We start from the raw sequence: 21,735 nt of genomic DNA, 5'->3' as shown, positions 1-21,735 counted from the left end.
ATTTCTCCCAAAGTGGAATTTCTTGCAGTGTGCTTGTTTGTATCTGCATCTGACAGAGAGGAAGAAATGGGTGACCTTTATCATAAAGGTCATTAAATTCTTATAGCAGGGACACTATGACTGCAACAAGTAACATTATTTATGAACCTGAAAGGATCCAGATTAGTTTTAATGCAACAGTGTATCCCTTTGATATGCCAGTCGAGACTCAGCATTGTGGGTACATACTATGATTTCTATTCCTCAGGGGTAATGAGTAAACCCTGACTGTGAACTGACAAGATGCTTGATTTTATCAATACATCCATAGCTGTCTCGCATCAGCCAATGGGAGGACAATGCTGCTGACGTCGCTAACGCGCACGTCCTCAGAGCTCCACACGTGGTTTGTGTAAACCACGCACGCAGACGCAAGCAGAGGCTCAGAAATGGCGGCCGATGGTGGCAGCTCTTCGCTGCAGCTACCCTGCGTTTTTTCACCAAAATCACGACAGTACTTAGCGCTGTGTGCCCAGGATGGCAGACTGCGCATTTGGAACACAGATAGCAAAACACTTCACCAAGAATACGTGCCTTCAGCCCATTTGAGTGCCACTTGTATCTGCATAGCCTGGGGACCATGCCGGACAGTCAAGGTACGTGAAGCTGCTTTGGCATTAGCTTTAGTAGGCTCGTGAGGCCCGAGCAAGCTGTGCGCGAGGGACTCTCGTGTACAAGTGCAGATAATAAAACCACAAAAGTCTCACTTTTGTCAAACGAAAGTGTGTATTAAGCTACATACCTTAGACTGTGTGCCAGCGCTTTCATGTATCCGACACGGACTTGGTAATTAGCCACGTTAGCAGTTAGCTAGCTTCCAACAGCTGCGCAGGACGCACATGTTAGCCCCACATGGTGTTCAAGAAACACGGACAATGTCTAAATTTGCTATTACAGCGTTAACTAACTCCAAACTATACACAAAGCAGCTACATTTATCCGACTAATTATTTACCACTCCGTTTGGACTATTAGGACAGCGAATAAACGTGTTATTTAATTTAGCATTAGCCCACCAAAGCGTTAGAAGCGCGTGCCACCGTGACACTTCTCGGTGGAGCGGTTCAAAAAGTTTTACCTCAGTGTATCTGCTGCCAGTTTGACCACAGTTTCAAACAAATCTCTAAAGTTAATGAAATCATTTTAAGCATTGAATCATAACTATGTATTTTAGTGTTGCCTGGCATGTGTTTGTGACCATATTTTACATTATAAGTTCACATTACTTAATAGTTGAGTAAATTCGTTTTTTTTTTTGAGGTGTTAATAAATAAGAAAGACATTTGTTCTTATCAGCTGTCAATGCGTTGGTGTGTAATGTCAAACTGTAACAAACTTATTTTGTATCACTTGATTTGTATCTTTATATAATTTCATGTGATAAAGACATTGGGTTAGTGATTAAGATAGTAGAGAAATGGCCTTCAAATGAACCGTGCATCCAGTCTTGTACTTAGCTCATAATGTTTGGGTAGACATGACTTGAATATGATTTGTGTTTCAGGAGGGGCCACAGAGGAAGAAGAGGAAATCAGAAGCAGGGCAGGTGGAGGAGAAAGCAGACCTCTTGGCAATGGGCACAGCCGCAGGCAGCGTCCTCATTTACAGCACAGCAAAGGGAGCACTGCATTGTACCCTGGTGAGTCGTAACATACTCTCATTCTGGCTTGTGTCCTGCATCATACAAAAGGGAAATTAGATATAAGATGCTACTTTCCAGACTGGGAAAAGTTGTGTCATATATCCCAAAAGGATTCCCTGGCATGTGGAGAATCTTGAACCTAGAATTTGAGTAAATATGATTTGTTTTTGCCAGTGTGACAAGCATTAGCTCTGCATTAATGTCCAGTTTTGAACTATCATTTTCTGTCTCTGCAGGATGGAGGTCATAGTGGAGGAGTGAATTGTGTCCAGTGGCACCCTGAAGACAGCTTATTATACAGCGGCTCAGATGATACAAACATTATAGAGTGGGACCTGCAGACGGGAAAGACGAGAAGGTCAGTATCTAGTTTTTTATACAAGGTATAGTTTTAGACTTGGGCAGTATCAAAGTACTATAAAATACCAGGGTATTTAGCATGGGCAAGTTTTTTTTGTTTGTTTGTTATTTAATACAGTCAAAAATACAGATGCTTAGTTTTTTCTGTGAAACTGAAACAGAGAGTCTGTATTGAGGTGTGTTTTGCACGGCACTCGAGGTCAGAAGCTACTGGTGGAACAGGAAGCCAAATTGAGAAAGATGGCAAGTGTTAAGTTACAGGACTAGTTGAAATCTGGTCAGCAACATCAGAGAGAGGAGAACAATAACTACTTACATTTGTTTCTCCGTTTGACACTACCATCATACTGTATACCCTAGTTGAATGTTAGAAAGGTTTGAAGATATTTATAACAAAATAATGGTGCAGGTGTTCTCCTGATCTGTTCAGACACAACTAAATTAAAGCACATTTGCTATTTTGAGTCACATTTTTATTTTATGTTGTATATTTTAAGTTAAAAATCAAGTTAAAGTTTAAAATCTAAAGAGGATGCTGTTAGATTTATTGAGAGAAATAAAATCACATCCAGAGAGTGCTGCAGTCTGTAGTACAGTGCCAGATTAAATTGAAAGAACTTTTTTTTTTTTTTTTTTTTTTTTACCCGGCAATACAACATGCTTTAAATAACAGCATAGCAAACGTGCAATGTGATTGATCTGTCAATCAACTGGCTGTGTGAAATCAGACAGATCCTAATGCATCCCATCTTATGAGCCATGTACTGACAGTTGACAAATCAAAGGAGCAACCTGAATAAATGAGTGGATAAACATAATGAATGCAGATCCACACATGTGCACTGCATGGTACAGTTAAAGTCTGGGTGGAGAAAAAAATCTTTCTAAACACGCCGGTACCGACTTGGTTTAAGGAGAGTCTGTAGCTGCACTGCGGCTTGTTCTTTATGTGAGCTTGTTCAGTGCTCATGTCCCCAGCATTTCAGAGCAGAGAACACTTTTTTCACAATTCTGAAACATAATTTGATATATTGGGCATTTTTTTAAAATGAACTCCACTTCAATCAAGTGGAGTTAATTAAAAAATAGTGAAGAAACACTGAACTTCACCAGTCACAGACGTGTGTAAGATAACTGTGGAGGGAGGCATGTTAGTCTGGAGCTGTTGTCAAGAGCTTTAGAACAGTATTTGTGAGACCCCTGTTCATCCCAAACATGGACCAACAGATAAAATCCAAGTGCAGCTTTCAATAAATAGAGACCTTAGAGGTATAGTGAGCCATTTTAACCCTGAGTTTTTATTTCTTCCTGCTTAACTGCAGCTCACTAATTTGTAACAATTTGGTTCTGTCGTATTTATGAGAATGTTTTACAAAATACCTGTTTCACACTGATTGGCAGGTGTCCTCATCATTAAATTTGTCAAATGGAAATGGCTTTTTTTGAGCACATCCAGGTTTAAAAAAAAAAAATGTCTCAAAAAACTGACACCCTTTCTGTAGCCCTTTATACACACACAGCCTGTTGAGGGCAGGAATATTGTACTATTGTGCTGCCTCGCCGTTCTGTTTAAAAGGTACAAATGTAGAATGAGGGGACGGTGTAGTCTTACCTTAAAGCTGCCTCAGAGGTTGTAACATTATTAAGGATCGTGGGTGGCTAGGATGAGAGATTTTGATGACATGTTATACATGCGACCTACTGCTGGAGATTTAAAACATAGCTTTAGCGTAACTTAAAAAGGAAGAACGGCTGTTCGGAGCAGAGGACGAGATCGAGATAAACAATAATTATTGCCATGTTATGCCATTGGTATTGTTTAGAAAGCGTTGCTAACATTCATGCACACTAGAGGCCGCCGCTGTTGTTACATGTCATGCCCATCATGCCTCTTTTGATACTGCAGTGGAGCAATGATCACACACTGGAGCGGCATGATGCTGACGTGGTGTGGTTCTGTGTGAAAATGCAAAGGAGGTATAAATACGGGATTCAGTTCTGGCTCTATAGTGTGATCTCTGTAGAAAGGGCTAGTGACACATGGTTACAGGACTGCATACTAATAAGCTTGTACTCAAACAAGACAGTACTTCTTAGCACATAAGCAAATCTTCCAGAGATTGCTTGAGTAGAAGTTCAGTGTTAATAAAAGTTGTTTTAAAAAGTCCAAAACCCGTTTGATGTTTAGGAGAAAAACATCACAGGGTTTCTAAAGTACTGGAAGGGACAGTGGGTGAAAATCCTTCAAAGAGAAGAACAGACTGGCTTTGGGAGACATTTCTCATTAAGTCAGTTCTGCAGAATGGAGTGCCATAAGTTATTGATTGAGTTAACTTATTCTTTTTCACAGCGATATCTGTTTTGATCAAAAAACAAAGGATGTCTCAACTATGAATAACTACCAACTTTTCTCCTGGCGCTCCCATCAGTTTTTGTTATCATCGCTGTGAACTTTCAGCGACTTTCATACTGTCAAACCATCACCTCTCAAACAAAAAAGTGCTTGTAGCTGGCTTAAAAAGAGTGTATGTTTTCAAAAGTCGCTTTCTTAAATATGGAACTGTTGTAACCTCTTAACTACCCTTTTCCTTACTTTGTTTCAGCTTTCCCCTCATGTAGAAAAAACACACTTTGAGAGATCAGAATGTGGATGCAGCCTAATACAGCTCTGCCACAGACACCAGGAGCTGACAACTTAACTTTCACACACTGAAATACACCAACAAGCCTTAACATTGAAGGCTTTACCATCATGCATTTAGTATCACTGTATTTCATCATAAACGCCTTTTCTCCAGTGATTTAGTAGCGGCACAGTCGGCGGGTACAATCATGAGTCGTAATGTCACCATGAATCCTGACTTGATGCTCACTAAAGCCCATTTGTGGTCCACAAAATGGTTTTGCAGAGTGTTTTGTACGTTTCTTACCGCTATCAGTTGGAGTGCAATAGTAAATAGCAAGCTGTTGATTGTAGCTGTAAAGTTTCAGGCTCCTCACTCAAATCTAAAAGAGCAAAATGCCGTAATAAAAAGTCAGGAGTGGAGGTGCTTCTTGGATGTGACTATGGAGGACAAAGCAGGTTCTTTTGATGCTCCTGATCCTGTTTTATAATGTCAACAACGGAAGAAATGGAATCCCATAAAAATGCTGTTAGAAGAAAAAGCTTCCCTTAAATGCATAAACATATTTGCCAATAGTTGTCTCTTTATTTCCACAGTAAGTGGAAGGCGGATCGGGCAGCAGTGACCAGTTTGAGTGTGAGCCCTGATGGAAAACTGCTGCTCTCAGCCGGTCATGTGATCAAGATGTGGGACTTGGACACCAAGGAGGTTTACAGGGTGAGTGTCGGCTGATTGACATTTATATATGAAGATTTAAGGGGCACACCAGTTGTAAAATTCTAGGCTGATACCATTGTTTAAAATAACAATTTAGCCAATAGCTGCTACTGACACAAATGTTTGGGTTTTTTTTTGGTCGTTATTTATTTATTTATTTATTTTTGTCATTATTTATTTTCCCTTTTGTGTTGGGGAAACAAAAAAAAAAACTGTTAAACTGTTTTAATTGAAGAGCACAAGTTCAATCGTACACATTTGTGAAACAACCTTTAAAATAACCTTTCACAAGAAAAGCATTTTTTTTAAAAAGCTGCTTTAAAAGTCTTTTTACTATACATAAAATCCCAGAATTCCCTCTTAAATGTCTATTTTATATTGCTTTGAAAACATCAATAAGGTTCCCCTGCGAACAGCTGTATTTATTCAAGTTTCTCACCAAACACTACATTTTACAAGATTACATTTAACACATCATGAAAATGATATAATTAACCTTCGCCCATTACTAAAAGTTATTAACAAGTCAAACTTACGTTTCCAGTTGAATTAATTCAACTGTGCTCCTTGTTGTCATTGTTCCCTTTGCAGAAGTTCACAGGCCACTCCACGGCTGTGACGACCCTGCGCTTTGCCACCTTGCGACCTCCTGAGAGCAACGGTCTTTATTTCCTGTCTGGTGCCGCACATGATCGACTGCTTAGTGTTTGGTGAGTGCAAAAATAACAGCCAGAAGCCGTTTTTCTCTTTTAGTCGTGCTGCGTGGTTGGACATTAATTGAAATGTCCGGCTTTGATTGCATGTTTATCGTCACGGAACTGACATGACACTGTCTCACTGCAGGCAAGTACGAGAAGACGGAAAGGACAAGAACTCAGTGGTGTCCTTCACTCTGACGGATGAGCCACAACACATCGATCTTGTCACGTCCAGCAGCAAGGAAGAGGTCAGATATCCTAATGTTAAATTAAGACGTCTTAATGCACATTGGGAGTGTAATGAGTATATTTCTTTGAGAGAGAGTGGGATTTAAGCACTAGCTTCAAGCCCTGCTAAAATGTTCCTCCCTGCGGTGTAATTATGTTTGAGCTATACTGACATATTGCTTGTTTTATGTAACCTGTTTACCTCATGCAAATGTTTGTGTGTGTTATTTGATTTGCGCAGGCGGTGAGGCTGGCGGTGGTGTGTAAGGACGGGCAGCTGCATCTCTTTGAGCACTTTTTAAATGGGTAAGGCCTTAAAACACTAAGTGCTGTATCAGGTAACATATGGCAGTGTAAGGTGACTGTATGAAACACTGGAGCACTTGGGAAAAACAATTATGCTCTCTTGTTCAGGAAACTTTTTGTAGTCCACTCTTTTGTTTTGAAGTTTGATGTAAATAACTAAACCAGTCTCAAGCATCATAACTGAAATTGTTGGGCTGCTCCTCTGTTACAGCTCATCTTTTAATTGCATTCTTGAAACAGATGTATTTTTTATGCGTCTCCTTGGAGGCCCAAAGCAATTTTGATTGTTCATGTTTGGTGTGTTTGCCCCCTAATGGCTGTTAGGGGACATTACACTGCCAACAGATGACACTGATAAAGGAACATTCACTCCTCTTTGCAGGAATTCTCAATTTTTGTCTTCAATAGGAAATCTCATCTGACTCTTTTTATTCAGTTTTTTATTACCCGTCTAAACACGTGTCCCTGCAGGCCCTGTAAGAAGCCGTTGTCACCTTCGTGTACGGTGCAGATGTCAGACACAAAGGACTCTCCGGCGCCGATCCCACTGCTAGCGGCTGCCCTTGGAGCTGATACGCGGACTGTGCAGCTAGCCTACGGCAATCATCTGCAACCTGTGATGGAGAAAGTGGTAAGGATACTAGGATTATGACTTGACTTGACAAGAACGAGAAGTAGACCACCGAAGATTTGCTTGGACGGCCATGGTGTTTTTTTTTTTTTTTTACAGCTTAAGCTGCTTTTACACCACTGCGCAGTAACATTCCCCCAAAAGGTTTTTTAAAAGTGGCTGCTGGCGGGGATGACAGGCAGCTGCTCTAGTGAAACTAGCAGAAGTGCAAAGTAGCTCTTAGCTGCATACAGTAACAAGACAATGGAAATCACTGAAATTAATTAGAGTTTGGTGGACATGTTACTCCGAGGCCAGTTTTTCCTCTGCAAGTCCTTATAAGTTGCGAGCACCAAAATTCTGCATATTCAGACACCAACGTTATCAGCTCCTCCATCTTCTTTCTGATTCCATATCCGTTACTTGATTGGCCAAAGCCAGAACAAAATCTGTACCTCGTTGGAAACCGCTTCCCCTCTGCTGCCTCTCCCTCACTGAAGTGACTGGAGGTGGTGAGTTACCATGTGGCGGTGTGAAAGTATCTTTATATGATGGCACTTCTTCTCCATGTCCTCTTTAAAGACATGATTATCCTGGTGTTTGTTCTTGTACTTTATTAGCAACAGAACAAAAACATCACCCTGCATTTTCCAGGAAATCGGAGACATAAGGATGTGACTTGTATTCCTCATATTGGATAATAATAGTCTGTGTCAGCTGTTGGATGAAGTTTTTGGCACTTTCAGTTTGTAGCCCCGAACAAGTGTACAATCCTAATTCTTGATTTTAGTCTGCATTGGTGAATTTAGAAATTTAAAAGCCATCAGCTTTTGTAGCTTCAGAGAAATAATGCTGTCAGCCTTGAAAAAACTGTGCTTGCCAAACTCTTGATTTACCTCCCATGCTTTCACCTATCTGTACAGGAAATCAACACAGCAGAGAGACACATCTGTTTGACCCGGGATGTTCAGACCAGCTTATCCCTTTCCATGGAGACCACCGTTACCAAGGTAACAATCAAGTCTTACTTTCTCTAATATAAGGCAACACGACACATGCAGCCTCGGCAAGTTCTCCAGACTATATGTGCTCTTATTTGCCAATCCACTGGCACTGTAGAGAAATTAAAACTATAGCTGTGACTGAACATCAAAAAGTTGACATTTCTTTTTTGTTTTCCAGGTGAAAACGCCTATTGTCAACACCAAGAGCAAAGTGTTGGTCCCAGGGCTACCTGGTCACCAAGCCCCAATCAAGGGAACCCCACAGGGATCAGAGAAGAGGAAAAAAGACACAGACACCAAAGAGGTGGGTTCACAGATAATGATGACGCACCAAATAGTGGCTCACTACATCTAGGATTGGGTTATTGGCTCAGACTACTCAATGAACACAAAATGTTTGCACCACAATGTCGGTGCAAGGATTAGTCACACACCAGTCATAATAAGTAGGTAGATGTTCTTAATAGATATGTGTTAAGAACGACAAAAGAGCATCGTGTTTGGAGACAATATATGGCTGTATCAGTTTACTTCTTTTATTTTGCAAGAGTTGGAGACCTCTTTGCCGTCGTTTTTGTTGAGAAACAGTTCATTTTCTTGAGAAAACCTCAAGTCCAGTGTAAAATCCTTTTCAAAATGTGATCACACTGAATAAAAACCGACTTATTAAAGTGTGAGAACACAACACGTAAAGCATAGTGTTATGTTGCTGTTTGGCTTTTCATGCTTTATGGTTCGTTCTCTGTGATGTGTTGTTAGTGTTAAACCTGTGCAAGATGGATGCATTTAATGTGTGAACAGATTACTGTTAACATAAAATACCTCTGCTCTCCTGTAGATGTCGATAGCGGAGCGACTCGGTGAAATCGATCTGTCTACAGTCTCCAGCGAGAAGGGGGCTCCTAAAGAGAAGGCCTCTTTACAGACAGACAATTTTGCAGTGCTGCTGGTGCAGGGCCTGGAGAGCCACGATGCCAACATCCTAAACGTAAGTTTTTTCTTTCCAGAGTCTGAGCTCTGAAATAAAACCTTCAGTTTTGATAAATGAAAAACCCAGGTGAATAGCCTAGCTTTTTTTGCCCTAAGATTCATTTGCCATTCAAAGTTTAAAAAAGACTAGTTTTACCAGCAGAGTTAAATTGATTTGTGTGTGAAAATTTTACTCTTGTTCCCCCTAAGACATCTTTCAGTCTGAATGTTTAGACTTCCAGAAGCCTCAAACTTGTAGAAGCATTTACAATTAAGCAAGACCTGAATGTCCTGGATCTCAGAGTAAACACGAGCTTTTACTTAAAATTTGTCAAATCCTAACTTAGCTTTTTCTCTTTCTCTCCAACAGAAAGTTCTTCAGACTCGCAAAGACATGGTGATAAAGAAAACAGTTGCTCGGTTACCCCTCCCTGCTGTTTTACCTCTGGTGGAAGAGGTGGGTGAATTTTCCGTGCAGTGCACAAACCACTGCATGCTCCTATGTGTAATATTTTAAAAGTTTTTATACCTCAGCACAACAGGCATCATGTTTTTGGGTTGTCAGTCTGTCTCATTCTTATGAAGGCGGTATCTCAAAAACGCTTACGAAGCATTGACATTATATATCTAAAAGTCAAAGGTCAGCTTCACTGTGTCATCATTACGTTGCAAAAACACTTTTGCTTTAACTTCATAACTCAGAAACTGAAGAGGAGACATTTGGTCGGACACTGAATTGGTGACACTAATCTTGGATGCACCTTATGTATATTAAAAGTACAAAAACAATTCTTAGTGTGAACCACGTTTTTATCGCAAATTATAAAATGGCTTGGGATGGCCACCCTGCACCCTATCAGGAGCCAGGTTTGGCTGAGGACTGTAATTAAGTGTCATCAGTTTAGACTGCAAGTGAAACTTGACTGGTCCAGAGGCATACAACCACGAGGCAGTAATTCTAGTTTTGTCTAATCTTAAGATATCTGTCCTCTCTAAGCTGCATTAAGCTGCCCAGATCTTTTGCCACTGTCTGGATTTATAAGTGAAGTTGTGTTAACTTTGTCTAATGATTAACTGCAGTTTTTAATCAGCCCTTCATCTCCTTTCCTGTAGATCACAAAGAGGCTCCAAGGGCACCCTTTTTCGTAAGTTGAAGCTTGACGCATGCATCTCATTGGCTTCAGTTGACAGTAATTTGTACACGTCAGATAAAAGTCCCTAATAGACGCACTGATTTTTCATGCTTTCTACATTCTGTTATAAAAACAATGAGCACTATCATGTTGATATATACAGTCATGCAGTTCTGGTTCCCACTTGACAGAATATTCATTTGTTCCATCCCTACAGGGCAGTTTTAATGGTGCGGTGGCTCAAGGCTGTACTCATGCACCACACATCATACCTGGCATCGGTGAGTCCACCACCCAACATCTCATTCTGCCTGCGTTGCTGACATGAAGCCACCAGACTCCAGTTTGCTGGTGCTTGTTTGACTTGTACTGTAATGCTTTTTGCACAGACGCACACTTAAAGCTCTCCACGGTCTAAACAGTGCATAATGTGATTCCCCTAAGCACCGCACACGGCAGTTTAAATAACACAAGCATACAAACAAACACACGGCATCCTTCTGTGCGTATCTCCTCCCTTTGTCGACATTCATATTTAATCATATTTAGATCTACAGCCATTGCCTCTGCCACACAGCAGAGATTATGCGAGTGCCTCCGACCGTCTGTGCGTTTGTGTGACTACGACCAAAATATCTCCGCTACCAGCTGCCATGTACTATTTACATTGATGCTGGAAAGACGAGAAAATCTATTGATTTCTGGGCACCCTGTGACCTTTTACCACGGCACTGTTAGTCAGCTAACATTTTGATTTTCAAGTGAGATATCCCTGACCTGTAAGGTCATACACACGGAACATTTGTTGTTCAAGTTGATCTAAACAAGAGAAAAACTTAACTGTTTGGTCACCAGCACATTTCCCCTTTAACCTTTTATGAACTATTGTCTGTGACTGAGTATTATTTTCTGGATCCAGACCTTTGAATCCCCCACTCCACAGAGCTGACAGTCTGGCATCATGACTCAACTGATTTGTCGGTGGAAAACAAATCGATCCAATGAGCGCAGAGGGTGACTTGAGCTGTTTACAAGTAGAGGTCGGCAAACTTCTCTGCATGGCTGAATAGTCAGTGCCGATAGGACATTTTACAAACTGTGGATATCAATAGAACTTGCATCAGATAGTGGCCGATGGCTGCGCATAACTTACATCACTGATAAGAGGGGAGTTGTGGGTGAAGGCCGTGTGTTGAGGAGAGCTTCATGAGTGGGTTCAGCTCGAGAGAAAGCACCTCCCATCTGCTGTGTGGCTGTTTGTAATTGTGTTGATTCCGTATTTTTAACATGTATATGTATACATTTTTTGCCTGGACCACAACAGTGGGTCCATCACAATAAGTGCTCGAAAGTCAGTGGATTAATGAACGCTGCCAGTTCCTAGAACCTGTAATTCAAAATAAAAGCCCTCTAGGGTTAAATACACATTTCAGCTTTATACTTTGTTTTGAACATGTCCTGATGTCAGATTCAGAAGGATACATTGGTCTCTAATCGTGTCTCCCTCCCCAATGGAAATTGGCAGAGGCAGTGTCGGACTAGGGCTGGATATACGGAGAAAATAAAATATAACAATATTTTTGGCCAAGTACTTCTATTAACAGTGTGACAATGTTGTGGTGTTGCCTATTAGTGCTTTCACAAAATACTGATACAAAGAGATTTTCAGAAACTCACTGCACTTTACTGCATAATAAATAACATAACCTTTAAAACCAGGAAAAGACAAAATTTACAAAATGAGGGATGCAAAATAATATCAGCATGTCATTGTACTTCATATATTAGTAATAATTGCTACTGATATCACAAACTGTTGATTTATTTAATTGACAAAGTGGGCATGTTCAAAACATCAACCCTAAAAGTGTTTTTCTTAGTTTGCAAAATGAATGAATATTAGGTACACTGAAAAACATCTCTCCATCTGCTGGTGGGCCATCATGATAAGAGTATGCATAATATGATGTTAATTCCGCTACAGAAGAGACTTGATGATCAGATTAGGTGGGTCTAACAAAAAAAAAAGGATACATTGGTACTGGTTATCGGCCAAATGACTTGTATATCAATATCATGTCGATATATTGCCCAGTCCTATGTCAAACTGAAGGTGGAAAGAGAGTGAAATGAGTTGACTATTCTGTCTGATATCAGGCAAAAAGTTCCAAATGTGAGGTAAAGTCTACTGTCTAACCTTGTGTTTCCATGAAAACAAAGCCATGGTTAAAGAGGGAAACCTGCTCATCATCGAGTGCTGTCTCATTTGTGTATTTTCTGTTGTGGAAATGTTTTTACCTCCAGCTGATCCATCTGTGTTTCCCAACAGCTGCCAGACCTGGTTACCCAGCTGGGAGTGCTTTATCACATGATTGAGAGCCGAGTGAAGATGTTCCACAAGCTCACAAAGCTGCACGGGAAACTGTATCTCCTAATGACACAGGTACCACGTACACAAATAAGCACAGTGTCTCTCCCCCTCAGTGTTTTTTCAATGACCGGACTCTTTGATGCTATAGGTAGGGATTGGGTGGCAGGGGTTGCTTAGATTCCCTCCTTGGTCATGATGTAGTTCCCAGTAGCACCTTGAAAGTACAAAACACTCTTCTAAAACATCAGCTGTGTGCTGGCATTTAGATCAGGGACTGTCGTATCAAAACAATCTTTGCTACCTAGTGATTGAGATTAATGTCTTTCTCTTGTTATGTTCAGTATACATTCACCTAGCGCAGTGCAGAGTGCAGTGAGTAGCTCTGTGCTCTTCTGCTGCTGCCAGAAATTTCAGTCTGAAAATGCTGACAAACGTGAGAGGGGTTTGAAAATTGAGCAGATCATTTTGTGTTTGCATACGTACATACAAACAACTATGAATCCAGAGAGGAAAATCCACAGGGTCCTTGTCCCATGTATTATGTATGACTAAAAAACATGACAGTTTACACAGTATCTCCGGCACGTTTTTTTTTTTTTTTTCCCCCCAATTCTTGACTAGCTGCACACGGTTTATTTAAATTCAGCTAGGAAAAACTGAACACATTTCTACAGGTATTTATTTCGACTTTGAGTTACGATTTGTGTTTTCCAAACCAGTCCTCAGGCACATCTGTCCCACAAGGGCAATTGTCTGTTCCAACAATGCAAAGTTTATACTGGTGACCTTGCAGAGATAGTTCAATCCGCTACGCCTCAGATGGAGTGATCTGTTTATGAAAGTGGACAGAGATTCTTCTGAACAGGTTTTCACCTACGTCCCTGGTCTGACATTAGCATCACAATAAATTCAGACAAAGATGCCTCTGCAGATTTTACAAGGACAAGGACCTACAGGGGCGATTATCAGTTCTGCAAATGCAAAGTTGACAGCTTCTAACCTTGTGGAGAAGGTAGTGAGCCGGCTCGTGAACAGACGCTCTTCCTCGTAGGTTCAGATCGGCTTTGCGCATCCACATAGCGAATTCAGGCACAGATGTATATTGCCCGAGTGCAAATTCAGAATCCCCAACCTGCTGCATAAAAGCACAGCGTTCCTTTTAATGCGATGCGTCATTCTGACAACAAATCTTGGAAATTGCCATTCGCATCAGTGAAGTCATCGCTGGAGGCAACTCTGGCAGATAGTGATTCACAAGATCTTTATTTATCCCTCCTTCACAAAGGAATGACATCAGTGCTTTTGCTCCACTTCTGCTCTTACACACGTAATCAAATAAAGGTGTCATGAAATGATAGAGTCCCGAATTGAATCAGGTGTGCAACAGCAGGACTGATGAGAGCCTCTGGGCTTTGACGACTGAGGCTGATGAGTAGACACGTGGCCAGTCAAGTTTTTGTCTCGCTGCTGAGCATTTAAATAGCACAACATGCAGCAATGTGAGGTTTCAAGGTGATGTCCTTTTGAAAAACTAAACATGTCTCCGTATTGTTTCACATGGTTGTTTTTCTATGTGAAGATGCATTCAAGTAAAAAACGTTTCAAAACGAACATCTCCTGGGCTGCCGATGGAGATTGTTGTTTGCATGTTCCTGTTGAAATAGGTCTAAAAGTAGAACCATAATAACTTGAACATTTTTATTTTTTTGTCATCACCCTATGTTACCTTACCTTGCGTGCAGTGAAAATGTGGTATCTTGCCGTAATTACACCAGAATGAGCTCCTTGTTTGCATAATCCTCTTTCAATCTAAAATAAAGGGGGAAAAAGCATAATAGCTGAAAATGTCTTCATGCAGCAGAAAGCTAAAGCTTCTGTCTTTCCTGTAATCACGTTGTACAATCCCAATGATGTCATCGCGCTGCGTCACGTGTGGTGCAAAACCACACAATGGTGCTAGAGAAACAAATCCATCAGAGCGCTTTGCACTCTGCTCAGAAAAATGAGCAAATCTCAAAAACTAAATTATGTAAATTGTTGAAATAACTTATGAAGTGTGAAGAAATAATAATAACATCTAAATGCAATATGTGTTTTTATTTTGTAGAGTCTGATAAAAAAAAATGTTTTTGTAATGATACTCTTTAAATACTTTTATCAATTATTGTGTTTTATTGGTTTACATAATCTTTTAACGTAGGTTAACAGATTTTAGGGATGTAAAGCATTCAAAGATACTCCAAGACATGACATGATAATAAGCAAAAAATACCATTGATGGCACTGGTGGAACATTTCTGTTGCCAAGTTAAAGAGTTAGAAAGTGATTTGTGCAAAAAGAACTAAAAATGCAACAACAATGTTCAGATCCTTCACGGGATCTCAAATATCCATCTCCCCTTTCACCACTAGGTGGCGACAAGTGACAGCAGCAAGGCAGTTACAGATGTTGACCACACAGCTAAGCTGGTGTATGAGGAAGGTAAGTATTTGTTCTTCTTGCCGTGTCCCTCTTTATGTGCAGTCTGTTTCCCAGCTGCTCTTGTTCTTTAAAACCTTCTTCCTTGGTGGCATAGCAGTTTCTTAAGCCCATCGAATTTCATGCAGAATCACAGCGTTGGTTAATGCATCGGTCTCAGTGATGATTGAGTGTGGTAAGCAGCGTGAGTGGCAGCTGACTGAAATAAAAACATAATCTTGTTTTGGTCTCTAGCTCATTCTGACATTTTAGATGTGTGATTGACTGGAGCGACTGTGGAGCAACAGGTCACACTGATGCTCTCTTTAAGTCACCGCCCCTGACAGACTGTTTTCTGATGATTTTGACTGGCATTCATAAACCTGTCGAATTTAGTCATTTAGGCCTCTCCATGCAGGCTGAATCAGTTAAGATTTATGAAGCCAATGTTGCCCATCATGCAGCCACTCTTGGCGATGCACCGCACGCAAACATGACTCCTGTTGCCTGGCAACCTGACCGGCAGCGTTCAGATCCTCCCCTTTGAGCGGAACAACAAGGCCCTGCTCTGTTCACTCTCATTTCTCATTACCTTACTGTATAAGACGCTTTATTGAACCACGTAGAAAATTGGCTTTCATGAAATAATTAAGCTCTGCTTTGAGTTTCAATACCCCTGTCAGTGGTCCAGGATATGAAGGATCATTTAGGGGAAAAAAAGTTCATAAAGAGAGTTGATGAGCAGGAGGTTGTTACAGTCCTGTGTGGATGCTGCTGTGCACTGGGCTTATTATGGGTTGACATGGGAATCTGACAGGAAGCCTCAGAGTTGTGACAGGACAGTTAGAGAGTCACAGTGTGGTCAGGTTGTGTGGATGGCTCGTACACTCAGAGTGGGTGTGATTAATTGATGTTTTCAGTTGCAAACAATTGCGCTCTCTAATTGTACTGTTTTGTGTCCGTATAGGTAATTAGCTTAATTATACACTGATTAACCGTTCTGTAGTAACCTGAAGCACCAGATGGTTTGTTACAAAGAACCATCCGAGAAGCCGTCAGTGGAAGCTGTTTGGAAAAGGCCAGGCATTGTGAAAAAATACTTGGCAGGTGATTGGATGAGCAGTCTGTCGGGAGAGGAGCAAAAACATCTTTTCCATCGAGAAAAGCCTTCAGTGTCATTCCTTTCTCTTCTTTCAATGAAAAATACTCTCCAGTTCTGATGTAACTGATGCTTCTTGCAGCATCTTACCTACTTAGTAGCCGCCATTGTTGTGTTGAACCGTTGCTTCTCGGTGTCCTCACACACACCTAACCCACACCTCTCGCTGCCAGCAGCTCGTCACTGGACACTGGTAGGTCCAAACCACTGGGGATGCAGACACAAATGCATTTCTTGAAGACTATCAAATTGTGAATTCTGTAGCATGAACTGGCACAAAGAGATGCTGCAGAAATGTTAGTCAGAATTAGTCAGGTTGAGAGAATTCCCCTGCAGTGGTTAAAGAAGTCTTTCACTGCTGGAAAAATTGTCTTTTTATGAAACTAGGCTGTCAATGCAGTAGAGAGGTGTGCAAATACTTGTGTATTAGTGCTACATGACCAAAGAAAACAGTAAAGGATGCTTTTGCTCAACAGGTAGAAAACCTGCAACTAATAGAATGCGCTGCGTCGCAGTGTGTAACAGATGCAATAAATGCACCCTCTGATGCACGCCACAATGCAGACTTGTCCGTTTCACACATTGGAGGCCAGCTGGTAGCAGCCTTGTATGACAGTAAGTGATCAGTAAGCTAAAACATGTTTCTGTAAACAACTGAGGTGAGAGATAGGCAATGCAGAAACCGAATCTGAGTTTATAATCCATCAGCGCTGCTCAGTTTAACTGATCTCACAGGAAACAGTGTGGATCCCACTTCCTATTAATAAACTCTCGCTATTACAGCTAAGCCGGACACTAAAATGCTTCTGAAAATATTTTAGAAAAGAAAAAAATTCCTGCTCTGAGTAAAATGAAGACTGAAGCATGTAGAGACAGAGGACAGAACCGTTTGTGTGTTGAGTATGAATTTCTCTACATCATTAATTTAATTTGTCCATGGCTGGTGTTGTCCAGCGATGTGACGGTTGGGCTCTGTGGTATTTGTCCAGCCCTCCTCCTTTGTGTTTGGACAGCTGTGTAAAAAGTGACAGTGATGAGCGGCTGCAGCATTTTACCCAAACTTAAATATTTTTCAACTCTCTGTAACCAGGAAAAAATGCGGCACACGTGCCGCACTCGGAGCAGAATAGACCCTCAGCGCCTCGTCATGCTGCTGGCATTGGCATTTGTAACTGTGTAAATTTGCGTCACTCTGATGGAAAAAAAGAAAAAAAGCTTTACATAGCAGTCGTGGCGGTTGCTTGACGTCCCCATGTGGTTGACTTGTCAAAAGTGCAGTATTGCAATACTGCGGTTATCACGACAGCCCTTTTCAGAACACAGGATCAGATTTAGGCCTCTGTAAATGAACCGTAGGCACCCAGGGGTGTTGCAGATAGTAAGGCTGCCAGACACAATAATGTACATGTTGTACCAGAAAAAGCTTTTTTGCAACATGCTGCAACACTTCTTTTTATGTCCCTGAATCTAACTGATGTTGAGCATTGAATTGATTTTTAAATGTCAAAAATAACTATAATATGTTTAACTTAAAGTGTTTTATCCTTTACTGTGTTATGGTACATCTCTTTTACAAACCAATCATGTTTCCCAACACGAATTGCCCTTTTCATGTTAGTTAGTCTGCGTAATGGAATTTCTCATTGTGACCCAGAAATTCATAGTGTCCGCCTCCCTGAGGCGGTTTGAAATACCAAAAAATGACATGATCCACTTTAACTATGTAATTCTTAGTCTTTCTGCTCTTGATAATTACCTCTGCCTCATTTTTATGTTCTACAGCATATGAGCATATTTACAGGTATGACATACAATAGAATATTTAGTTGTACTTAAGTCCCTGTTTGCAGCAGATGATGCGTGGCTGACCTAATGGGGCCAATACCCTCAGCAAATTGGCATTCTTCTCTCGTGCACTACACAGTCAGTATTGTCATAACCAAATGGCCCTGCTATGGTGTTTACATGCAAATATCTACTGCCTCACATGATATTTATACACAAATGAAAGCATAGAAGGCTTTTTCCTTTTCCTCACTCTGTTTCTGTTCTCGTGTGGGAGGGGTTGTACCAGCTTTAATGTAGTAAAAATAGTTCTACAGTATGCACTGATGGATTTGTTTTGCTTTGTGTGCCCTTTACAGAATCATCCGATGAAGAAGAGGCCTCTGGTGATGAAGCTCTTCCTGACGATGCAGACTCTGATGTAAGTTCTGAGAAAGTGGCCGGTCAGACACATCCTAAAAGTGCTCTGATCAAAGTAGTTTATAAAACTGCTGCTGCAACAGTTTGGAAGAACTGGCCAAACAATAATGTTTGCACTGTGTTACAAATTGTAGACATTTTATTAGGCTGTCCGTTTTTGAGTTGGGCACTGGGAATAAGGGCGGGTGATATATCTAATATATTCGGTGTATCGCAGCTTGTTCCACATGAGATATAGTTACTTCATTTAACTTAAGGTCATTTATTTATTTTGTATTTAGTAAGTCTACAGTAGTTTTGGGATCTCAAAATATCTAGATATATATTTTGTATCGCAATGTAGCCTAAAAATATTGCAATATCATTTTATAGCCATATCGCCCAGCCCCTACTGAGATGTTATGTTTTTGGTCCTTCTTAGAACTGGGAAGAGGAGGAGGTTACAGAGCAGGCGATGGATGAGGACGAAGAGGAACAAGCAGACGACAGCAGAACAGATTCCAAAGCAAACGGAGAGGAAGACATGGATCACGGAAACGAGAGCGAAGAGGAGTGAGAACAAATGCCAATCATACATTACAAAAATGGACCTGAAAGAGTTATATATACTTTCATTTTATTTTTCATGCTTTTGATTTTATTATCAGAACAAAGTATGGTTTTACAAAATCAAAGGACACATGGTGTCGACATGTGGGCAGCTCGGCCCCCCTCGCCTCGCCACAACTCAGCTCGGCCACAACGGCAGTGATGTCATGGCCCGTGTCTGTTCCCCATCTGAGGAACAGCGGCAGCATTTTGAGGAAAACATTCAGCAAAATGAAATTGATGCAAGTTCTCTTCTGCTTTCTGTCAGTCTGCATCCCAACTCTACAACCTGATGAGTTTGCATTTAAAATGACTACAAAGATCATTTGGTGGTGTTCCAGTTTGCCTACACAGCTATCTGCATTCCAAATTTTTATGTTATGTAATGAATAGTATTAGAGTATAATGTACGAGCAGCTTAACAGTAGATGAGACAGCACTCTGTGATCGGTTTATTCTAACACTGTAGGCCATCTGGAACGCACCTTTTATTTAAAGGAGCCCACAGGTGCAGACACGGTGCAGGTGTGGAGTTGGGATGCAGAGCCCGCGACTGTTTGTACAGAATACTGCTCGATCAGAGGCGGGCTTACCAGCCAAGCCCATACATCATGTCCCCACACAATGTAAATCTCTATGTACAGTGAAGTGTTTGTATGAGCTCTTCCCTCTACAGCTATCCCCCAGAAACGCTTGGGATTAAATGAACTCCTGTAAAGTCTCTTGAATGCTGTTTTTTTTTTTTTTTTTTTTAATTGTTTCCACATTTGTTGCAGCCGTCTTGTTTTAACTGTTCTTTTTGTGTGTTTAATTTCCGGGCATGCCCTGATGTCCACTGCCTTGAACCCATAGTCACAGGGGCAACTGAGAAAAAAGAAAATGTGAACTTTGCTCAAATAGGTGAATAAATGGGTTTTCAAAGTTTTTTTGCTGTGTCTGATGGGAGTGGGGCACACGGGTGAGAAGTCCTTGCTGAATAATGAGACTCTCTAAGGGACCAATAAACTGAGGCTTTTTAAAAATGTGCCCATTACAGGCATAGCAATATCCTGTGGGAAACTTGTTGAGGTCATGCACATGTTTAAAGTGTTTACATGGTGAGTGGATGAGAGGGATACAATTCTCTATGAGGTTTCCCAATTCATTTATCATTTAATAGTGGTTTTGATATACTGTGTGAGATGGTCTATTTTCTGAAAAATCAATTGAGAAACTACCAAAGAATGCATTTTTGGGCTAATCCAATAAAAACTTAACAAAGGTTCTTAATTGGATTGGGGGAAAAAATGATTTAAAAAAATCAATATTGCCATGAAGCTAATATTTTGTGGCTCTGCAGTACTTTTCACAAAGGGCTAATGTAGCTAGGTATGTTATAAGGTTTTAGATATCACAGCATAACTGGTGTGGCAGAATCTCTTAATCCTGGATATATTTATTTTGTATTGCAGTATCCAGTACCGTCATGTTGTTCTAGCTTTCTCAGACTACAAGAAGATTCATTGTTTCCCCCTGTGGCCGGTGGAGGAAGAACACCCACTATGAACCATGCTATTTTCCAAACGATCAAGTACCAGCAGGTGTATGCCTTGAGGAACAATATCGAGCCCACTACAGCTTTGGCTGTATTGTCACAGTCGCTGAGAAGCACCGTAGTGCATTGTGCAATTTGTGGCGGTGCTTAACATGGGTCGAGTCAATGTATGTTGAATGCCACCCTTCCTACTCACTTCTATTTGACGAAAGCCTTGATGTCACATTGACTGGCAAGATCCTACAGCGTTAAAATCTCTACCTGTGCTAGTGAGTGCACCCCGCATCCCCCCTCTGCCGATGAGACTACTTTGCCATGAGGAGCGCGGACAGTACCTCCAGAAATGGATCTGTTTTAGCAATTCAAAGTCAGGCAGAACTTACCCAGGACTGGTCACAGTGCCACACTGGACCTAACCTAAGGCAACAGAAAGTTTGCTGATTCGGCGGTGAGTCTGGGTTTGCACAAGCTGAATTCTAGTTGCTACAGCCACTAAACAAGGATGTGTCTTGATGGCTGCTATCTGATCTCCTCGTGGGTAAGTAGTTTAATAGGGAAGTGGGGCAGGGGACCATGGGGTGCAGTATGGTAGATCTCTGCAAAATATGTAAGCTACATTTATGCATTATTATGGACTTACTGCCTTTCTTGCCAAATCCTGCTCTTTGAAATCCCTGAAAAAAAGATAAGTCCAAAGAGCCAAGTCCAGGGGTTATGTGCACACTTGACAATAGTCTGCGCCAAGGGCACAACCCTGCTGCACTATTGCCTTCCTTCTAGTTCTCTGGCTGGGGAAAAGGGCACAGCCTGGGTCAGTAAACCCAACTGAAGGTTGATTAGGGGCTGTGGGATAGAGCCAGAACCAGAAGGGCAGGAGGTTACGAGGTCCATGCCTACAACCAAGTGCCCGCCGTTGGCTGTCCTCCTGTGTGGAGCCTCCAACATGCTCCACAGGCCCTTGCTCTCTCTACACCTGCTATGATTGCCTCTCAAGCCCCGGTGAAGCCTTCAGCATGATCTGCGGGCCATAGCTTTCCCTGCACCTGGTACGACGACCTCTCCAGCCCCAGTATACCCTCTAGTGTGGTCT

General features: G+C 41.3%; 1 protein-coding gene across 1 annotated transcript; it reads left to right on the top strand.

The window, feature by feature from the left end:
- The first annotated feature begins 375 nt into the window (after positions 1-375).
- Positions 376-20,035, top strand: wdr43 (WD repeat domain 43). Its single transcript, XM_042500920.1, has 18 exons — positions 376-635; positions 1,544-1,678; positions 1,918-2,039; positions 5,262-5,382; positions 5,974-6,092; positions 6,226-6,328; positions 6,550-6,614; positions 7,086-7,245; positions 8,148-8,234; positions 8,407-8,532; positions 9,067-9,216; positions 9,568-9,654; positions 10,311-10,342; positions 10,548-10,611; positions 12,660-12,773; positions 15,114-15,183; positions 18,463-18,524; positions 18,945-20,035. Exons 1-18 carry the CDS (start codon positions 429-431, stop codon positions 19,077-19,079), a joined length of 1,959 nt encoding a protein of 652 aa, XP_042356854.1. The 5' UTR covers positions 376-428; the 3' UTR covers positions 19,080-20,035.
- The last annotated feature ends 1,700 nt before the right edge of the window (positions 20,036-21,735 follow it).

This window comes from Plectropomus leopardus, chromosome 14 (genome assembly GCF_008729295.1).
Source record: "Plectropomus leopardus isolate mb chromosome 14, YSFRI_Pleo_2.0, whole genome shotgun sequence".
Classification (NCBI taxonomy): domain Eukaryota; kingdom Metazoa; phylum Chordata; class Actinopteri; order Perciformes; family Serranidae; genus Plectropomus; species Plectropomus leopardus.
The sequence above is the reverse complement of the archived record's forward strand: the minus strand, read 5'-3'. Positions and strand labels throughout refer to the sequence as shown.

Coding starts and splice junctions, on each gene's coding strand:
- wdr43 (XM_042500920.1), top strand. CDS start 429: ATGGCGGCCGATGGTGGCAGCTCTTCGCTGCAGCTACCCTGCGTTTTT. Junction 1,679..1,917: donor GAGCACTGCATTGTACCCTG/GTGAGTCGTAAC, acceptor CTGTCTCTGCAG/GATGGAGGTCATAGTGGAGG. Junction 15,184..18,462: donor TAAGCTGGTGTATGAGGAAG/GTAAGTATTTGT, acceptor TGCCCTTTACAG/AATCATCCGATGAAGAAGAG.